Genomic DNA, 8,087 nt, shown 5'->3' on the forward strand with positions numbered 1-8,087 from the left:
TTAATTGTCTAAAGGGAGAGTTCGGGTGTTTTGAAGTCGGTGTATTACCTACAGTAGATGGCTGTCAGGACGCCCCCAGTTTGGAGAAACAGACAAGTGTATGCTATATTTAGAATATTTTCGACGGCATACCTCACCATGAGACAGCTACAGAGACAGACAGTCTATGTTTCCGACGGGGAACTGAAGCCGTTATCTATGCAAACTCCACTAGAATTTCTTTTTTTATTTTATCTCGCAGAACACGGGAGTTGCTGGTTTAGTCCGAAACCGAAAGATATTCACTTCACAGTGATATAAAAGCAGCAAATCCTCTTATTTAGGAAGCTTTAATTGGCAAATAGTTGGTGTTTTTGCATAATTAAATGAATGAAACTATTTAAAATGGTAGCTTTTTTACGTTTTTCAGACATTTTATAGACTAAATAATCATCGTAATCAACAGATGGATCGATAAGTTGCAGGCAGCCCTTTTAAAAGATCACACGTCCTCCGAGTAATCATTTGTCACAGTTTATAGATTTCATAACTGAATCTAAATATTCCCCCTCTGTGCTTCACTGTGGATGATGAGTCTAATGAATGAATATTTCTCTCTCTAATTCAATCTGTCTGTTCCTGAACACAAGAGCCGTGTGTCGAACTCCCATATGAGTATTTGTCAGTATGAATGTGACTTCACGCATCTCTGACCTTATGAATGTCGGCTTGCCTTGAGCTGCCACGTCTGTATTTTCTCATCTACTGTCTTCATATTCAACTCATTCACTTCCTTCTCTGCCTCTTGACCTTTGCTTTGACCCATGCGAGGTGTGTGTGTGTATGTGTGTGTTTTCTCTCTACTAAAGGAAAGGAAGTTTGTCTGTGGTTTCTGATCTCCTCAGCTCCTCAAACTCCAGCAGATCCACCTCCCTTTATTCCATGTCCAACATGTAAGGCACTGGATCTGTGACTAGCTGTGTTAATGAGTGTGTGTTGTGATCCTCGGGTGAATACAATTCAGTGCAAATGTGTGTACGTGTGTGTGAATTTCCCCTGTGGGCATGAATTTGCATGTGTGCACGACAACGCTGGTCCTCGTCTGTGTGTTACGTGTTAAATGAGTCCTGTGTTTGGTGTCTACCTGTTGACTCGTGGTGATTGCAGCAGAGATGAAAAAACAAAGCTCCATGTTTGTGACAGCTCTTTTTTCCCTCCCCAGCCTTGTGTTCTCAGTCTTTTGGGAGCCACTTTGATTTTACCCTTTGTGATTTTTTTCTGTAGATCGTTTCTTGCGCTTGGGAAGATAGCTCACTTCGTACATGACCTTAAACAACACCACACAAAGGAATGAAGTGATATTTAATTCATGACTTGTCGAGTAAGCCCCGTCAGCTCTCTGAGAGCGCAGCAGCCTCTGCTCACTGTCGGCATAAGAACAAATCCTTCAGATATCAGATATGATGAAATAAAAAGCACTGGACCTGTTTTTTCTCCTCTTTTCCGGGGCCAGTTGCGTAAACTTAGTTTAAGACTAGTCTTGGCCTTCGACTGGTCTTAGATTGTCGGGTTAGGCTAGTCTAATTAAGCCCATCTGTTGCATGAATATTAAGATTAACTTAATTTGAAGTAGGAAAGTTAGCCACCTCGCCCCCTGGCTAAGCCTGAGGTGAGAGCTTTGTTGCTATGGCAACAACTGTTTATCCATTACTTTTAGCTAACTATTTCAACTCTTTATTCATTACTTTTAGCTATTTTTTTAGCTTACTATTTCAACTGTTTATAATGCACCCATAATGCATTGTGCTTTCTAAGTCAGTCTTACATTAGTCACTCATAGGGAAGCTTTATGCAACAAGTAAATTTAAGTTTCTATATCAAGTCTGACTTAAAGTTATATTTAAGACAAAGACAATCAATGTCACTGTCAATCAAAAATCCGTGGCATCTATGGATAGTGCTGTCCAAGCAGATTTCAAACTATACAGAAAGATATGATTTAAAATGATCTGTCTCTCACACACTCCATGTCTTATGTGCGTGTGTTTTATAGTGGTCGTTTGATGCGGGATCGCTCCCAGTCCAGTTTCTCTGTGTCCTATAAGAACATGAAGAAGAGCCCGTCCCTGCAGTCGCTGGACAACATCTCCATAGACAGCTACCTGATGGAGGACGGAGACGCGTACAGTCTGCTGGAGAGAGGTGGAGCAAACATTAATGCATTCTTTACACACAAATATACAGAAAATAGCCTTTTTTTTAATACAAAGAAGGATGACTGTAAGTTAGGTATGTTATTTATTCTATAAAGAGCAAAAAAATTAAACAGACTTCCTCTTCAATTTAAATCACATAACGGACAAAGCATTTTCTCTGTAAGGAAACCACTAAATCTGCCTGTTTCAATCGTAACTTAAGTATATTTTTCAGCTCCAGCATCACTGTTCTGTGTCTTATAATGACCCCTAACCTCCTTGTTTAGGGGTTAATATAAAATAATCTTTTAAAAACTATGATTACTGCAAATTTACTGGTAGGCAACTGTATTGACCAGAAGGTGGCAGCATTGTTCTGATATGTCAGTAATGTACAGTGTTACAGGGGGAAGCCTGACAGTGAATACAAGTCAAACGTCTGTGTAAGTAATATGTGTATATTATGTTTATGTGCGGTACAGATGACGTGTCCATGTCAGGCTTCAAGGATGCCATCAGCGAGCAGAGTGCCACTGAGAGTGCCACCGAGGCAGTGACTGGTCAGGAGCAGGAAGGAGGCGTGTCCCCCGACACCGTCAGCGCTACCTCCCAGAGCATCGACGATGCCACCAAAGATATAGTAAGATACCACAACTTTGATACGGCTAGAAGAAAAGTTTGGAAATAACGCAAAATGTCTGGTTAAACACATAACTCCACATTGATATTAATGTTGTGGAACCATATCTCATCTCATTTACTGTTATGATGGTGCTGATTGATTGTTTCTGTTTGTTTCTGTCTCTCCAGGTGTCGGTGCTAGTGTTGAAGGTGCAGTCTGTGTGCGTAGCCATGGAGGCGCTGGGCGAGAGCACGGCCGTGGCTCTGCAGGTCGGCCAGGTCACGCCCAACCAGATGGGCAACGTCAGCCTGAGACAGTACCTCAGCAACCGCAGCCTGGGTAAGAACAAGTCTGTGTTTCCCCATACATTGATTTACGCCGCATCATGAACACTTGCTGCACAAATCTGTCCAAAAACTGATGAAAAGAATTCCTTCGGTCGAGGGACAGCCCTACAAAATACCGGAGTAAGAACAAGCTGCTCCTATTTTACATTGATTACATAAAACGAATCCTCTAAAATAGACTTTCTGTCGAAGTAGGCTGCAGCCTATTTCTCCCGTCCAAAACTGAAGCTGGAGATGAAAGTGAAAGGGACATTTGTCAAGATTTAAGCACACAAGTAGGGCAGCTACCAAAAACAAGAAAGAACAGCAGGAGGAATGACTGCACTCTTGTGTGTGGAGTTAGACTAAAGACAGCTACATAACCAACTTTTTCTTTAGTAGATTCTTTTGTAGAAGATCTTTGATGGTATTTTGCTTTAGAGAGTGAGAGGAAACACTAGGACAGAGAGCGGAAGGATGTGTGATAAAGGTCCTGGAACAGACCTGAACAAACCACCAGATGCTCCATAACCGACACCTCCTGACCTCATATTCTGCTTGTTCACATTTTAACACGAGACAGACACATGGAGTGACCAGCAGCAACGTCGGGATATTCCTGTTTCACCCAAACCATTTTGAAAATCAATTCATTTAAGTCAGTTTTCATGCCAAAATGATCAACATTTGATGGTGCCAGGTTCTCAAATGTCTGAATCCCTTAATGTCCTACAATATGTTAACCATTATTTCAAGTGCGCACACACATTTACACACTAACACAGCCACCTCCCTCCCTCCTCCCTTTTTATTTACCTTGCCATAACTCCCCACAGGTATGGTGTGTTCAGTACCAATACCTGCTCAAAGCAGCCAAGGTAACCGCTGTGTGTTAACTCACCATCTGTAAACTTAACATGCATGCTTGCCTTCAGCGGGGTCTGTCTCCACCGTGTGTGTGTGTGTGAAATATGTGTTTTTCCCCTTCCAGTTTTGTCGTCTTGTCAGATCTCATTTCCAGGACTTTTTTGCTCGACGGCATGCACACTGCAGATGCACATAGACACACAGTGTGTGTTGCAATGCAAGCGATCGCATGAAGTGACTGCTCATTTTTCAGCAGCAGGGCAGGGGGGGTGTTTATGTGACATTGAGATCTCTTTCCTCCGATGTGTGTGTGTGTGTTTGAGAGGCACTTAAGAGCGGTTCAATTTGACAGTAATGGAGTGAGCGGACCCATTATTTGCCACATTAGGCCCACAACCGTAAATGTGTGTGAGCCAGATTCAAATGAACTGTGCAGACTGGCGTTAACCCCTCATCTTCCCATTCACTGCTTTGTCTAATTCGCCCTCTCTCTCTCTCTCTCTCTCTCTCTCTCTCTCTCCCCGTGTCTCCCCACCTTCCTCGTCTCTCCACTGCAGCAGACTTTGCAGTTTCAGTCCAGTGATTCAGGCAATGAGAGAAACGCCGGCGTTACCCCTCGCTACCTCCTCCTATCTCACAAGAGCAATCCCTCCTCCTCTCGCTTTTTCTTTCTCCACCTTTCCTCCTCACTCTTCCCTCCAGCTCTTACTCCATCTACCTACTAATCCTCTGTCATTTAACCCCCCCCCCTCTTCACCTTTTTCTTCCTTCATCTCCCTCCCTCTCTAGGCCATCTTTTCTCCTCCCTCCCTGTCTTATCACAGTCACTCAGTCTCTGGCTGCTGGCTCCCCTCTCTTCCTCTCTCCTCCTCCTCACCCACTCTCGTCTTTTCTCTCTCATTTGCCTCGACCTTATAGGATTGAGAGAGAACATGTCATTTTATGTGCGAAAAGCTGACAGCGTTGTGTAAGCGCGTACGGTCCTGTGGTATTAATCCTCTCCCGACTTTCCTTTTCCGAGTGCATATTAAAGGGATGTGACGCACTTCTCGCAGTCATAATGAAAAGATTTCTCTCTTTAAGTGGCCATTTTCATGCCTTGCTGAGTGTTTCGCCTGTTAAAGAACTTGTGCCTGTAATTGTGTGCTTGCCAGCTCAATTTGTGTGTAAAGCTGTGTGTGAAAGGAGGATTTTTAATTACCCTCCTTTGGGTTTAACACCTCTAGAACCTCCACTTTCATCCGTTTTGTCTTCTTTCTCTCTGTCCTCACGTTTTTTTCCTCCTTTTTTTCTCTCCAATAAACAGGAATCGTGTCATCACATTTTGTGGAGTCAAATTCAGGTCATTCTTAATATAGTAGCACACCAATCCAGTCTTCCACAGTTTTCAGCATCTCCCGAGTTTATTTCTTTACAGAGTGTCTAATTCATGAAAAGGAAGAGATGAAAAAAAATGATTCACTTTGAATCCTCAGTACTTTAGGTGGGAGTTTCCTCCGAATCCTCTAATCCCCTAGTCCTCGGAAATAATTAAACATCACTGCAGCGAGGAGCCTGTGGGATTGTACAGAATCTCGACTCCCCTTCAGCCCACCTTTTTTCTTAATTCCTTCCTGCTTCGCTTTTTTTTCCAGCTCGCTTTCTCTCCCACTCCTCTTTTCTGATACTCTGCTTCCTTCATCCCACCTCTTACCTCACCCCCGTTTAAACCTGACCTTAACATGCACCCTTTTCTTTAGAGAGAGCTAAATGACATAAACTCAACCTGTAAATACAATCAGATGAGGACTTGTAGATATCTTTTTTTAAAAAACAAAGGAGATTAAATTAATGAGTTTATTATGAATCCCCGATGATCCGCCTCACGTTTCTCACCAAAAACTACATTTTACAAGTTTACATTTGAACACATCATGATAACGTTATAATTTACCTTCGCCCAATACTCATTTTTACTGAACAGCTTGAAGGCATCATAATGTAACTCCATATGTTAGCCGTTAGCTCTGTTATTTAGCCAAGCAGGACCGTGCTGCCCATCGGCGGATAACGTTACTAGCTCTCCTGCTACCAATTTCAACAGGGTTTTGTTGTTCACAACGTAGCATTGTCAGGGAAATGTTCTATCATTCCCAGGACAACGGGACGATGTTAGTCTCGAGCCCTGATTCCAGGTAAAACGAGTACCATCACATTTTCAGAATTTTGGCATGGACTTGGTACCGAAGTATCGGTTCTCATGACATAGAGGGACATATTATGATACTCGATTTTTGAGTAGTCATTGTTTAAACATAAACACATAACATAGGCAGATAGTGATTAATCAGATCACTTTGATTTGTTAGTTTTGTTTTTAATTGTGACCAAGCAAGTACTGAACAAGACTATGTCATTTATGACAATGTTTCTAAACGACCTCACACCAATTTTGGCGTTTCTGTACTCCAATTTCTTGCTATACTTATTAGCCGACATATACACAATACCGTTACATTTGCAATAAGCTAATACTGATCGATATTTTAGCCTGGCTGATTTATCGGTCCAGCTTTAATACCAAGAAACATCTGAGCAATTAACCCAGGGGCACAGGATTAGAACCTGAAAAATGTATTTCTCTTTCAGTGTATACCTTTTAAATACACAGTTTCAGACAACTAGAGACATTAAATGTCAAACAGGGTGGATGTAGGTTGGACAGGAAAAAGCAGATGCTTCCTGTCAAAGTATATAAAGGGATAGAGAAATCCTATTTTCATATTGGGTGTGTTTTAATGTCAGGTGTATATTTTAGCTGAATCATCTGTACATCCACAGACATGATACTGAAGCTAAAGCCGATGCTAACCACAGCCTTCCGTCTCCTCCCTCACAGCTGGCGGTGAGCTCCGCTCTGCGTCCGCCGGGGGCCTCCACGGTCCAGAGGTGCGAGCTCGCCTCGAGAGCGGGCCCTGCGCCGCCGCTCACTCCCCGCTGGCCGAGCGCAACGGCTTCCTGCAGCTGCGTCTCCACGGCTACCAGGCGAGCTTCCTGATGTCCACGCTGCGCAACATGGCTCACTTCCTGGAGGACGACTCGGCGCCGCAGGTGCTGCCCATGGAGATCAGTGTCAGGGACACGCACGTCAACTTAAAGGTGAGATGTTTTAGTACAGTGGGTGTAATTCCAGCTTTTTGTTTCCCCCCCTGAGGTTATTGTTGCAGAGCTACTGAATACCTGCAAGATTTCAGCAGGATATTCGTCCTGTTTTTTCCAGTCGTGTTGCAGTAATAGAGCCCATAACTCACTGCCGTACGGCAAAGCAGCCAAGTTAACCAAGTTAAATATTTTGAACCGTGGCCTAATTGGAATTTGGATTTGAACTGAATGTTTAATGACATAGAAAGTCCTTTTTGCCGTCTCTCTTGGGTTCCTTCACGGGTGAGTAGATTTGCTGTGGAACTGATGTGGAAACCTGGATGTGGATAATTTCTCTCTCAGTGCCTGCTATCTCCTCCTCCTCCTCCGCACACACACATGCTCACACACGTCAAAACTTATACTCATACATGTGCCGTCTCTGCTCGCAGGACGACGGCCCCCGCGACAATCCCTCCGACTCGGAGTCCTCGCCGATCACCCTGCATGTGGACAGCCTCGTCATACACAGAAGAGACGACGGCTCCTTCTCTATAGGAGGTGAGAAACCGCACACACATTTTTCAATCTGCCAGATATTTCCACCTCCACTCTCAGCGCTGATTCACCGCCGTTATATAACATGTCCTGTGAAATGCGTATATAAGTCCACGCTCGGTACATCCACACACCTCTAAATTCTCCTTCTCTTCCTCCTCACTAGTGGACACAGCAGCAGAAAACCAACCCAGGGTAGACGATGCGTTGATCGACAGCGCTCTGACTCCGGTCGCCGAGGGTGTGGGCGGCGTCTTCGCCATCCCAAAGGCCACACAGACCCAAGCCCCGCCCACCAGCCCTCCTCCATCTTCCAGAGAAAAGGTGAGACGCACAACGAAAGCACACTGTGGGGGGGATGTGAGAGTAGAAGTACAAAACGCCACCCACAACACCTGCTTCTTCGTGTCTTTTTTTTCT

General features: G+C 44.0%; 2 protein-coding genes across 4 annotated transcripts in view; both read left to right on the forward strand.

Annotated features, from left to right (window-relative positions):
* The window catches only part of uhrf1bp1l (UHRF1 binding protein 1-like), a 36,854-nt gene that overhangs the window by 26,040 nt on the left and 2,727 nt on the right, over nucleotides 1-8,087 (forward strand). For 2 of the 3 annotated variants that reach the window (XR_005205511.1, XM_037760555.1), the window contains exons 17-24: nucleotides 849-932; nucleotides 2,033-2,181; nucleotides 2,657-2,814; nucleotides 2,985-3,135; nucleotides 3,959-4,000; nucleotides 6,868-7,127; nucleotides 7,562-7,670; nucleotides 7,834-7,991. Coding sequence is in view for 1 of the 3 variants with exons in the window: in XM_037760555.1 (XP_037616483.1) it covers nucleotides 849-932; nucleotides 2,033-2,181; nucleotides 2,657-2,814; nucleotides 2,985-3,135; nucleotides 3,959-4,000; nucleotides 6,868-7,127; nucleotides 7,562-7,670; nucleotides 7,834-7,991 (1,111 nt within the window). In the remaining 2 variants the exon portion in view is untranslated. The remainder of the gene's footprint in view (nucleotides 1-848; nucleotides 933-2,032; nucleotides 2,182-2,656; nucleotides 2,815-2,984; nucleotides 3,136-3,958; nucleotides 4,001-6,867; nucleotides 7,128-7,561; nucleotides 7,671-7,833; nucleotides 7,992-8,087) is intronic. The other variant, XR_005205512.1, reaches the window with a different exon arrangement.
* anks1b (ankyrin repeat and sterile alpha motif domain containing 1B) overlaps nucleotides 6,701-8,087 on the forward strand; it is a 250,819-nt gene continuing 249,432 nt past the window's right edge. The window contains exon 1 of the mRNA XM_037760557.1: nucleotides 6,701-6,712. The gene's annotated coding sequence lies outside the window, so the exon portion shown is untranslated. The remainder of the gene's footprint in view (nucleotides 6,713-8,087) is intronic.

This window comes from Sebastes umbrosus, chromosome 23 (genome assembly GCF_015220745.1).
Source record: "Sebastes umbrosus isolate fSebUmb1 chromosome 23, fSebUmb1.pri, whole genome shotgun sequence".
In the NCBI taxonomy this organism is placed as follows: Eukaryota; Metazoa; Chordata; class Actinopteri; order Perciformes; family Sebastidae; genus Sebastes; species Sebastes umbrosus.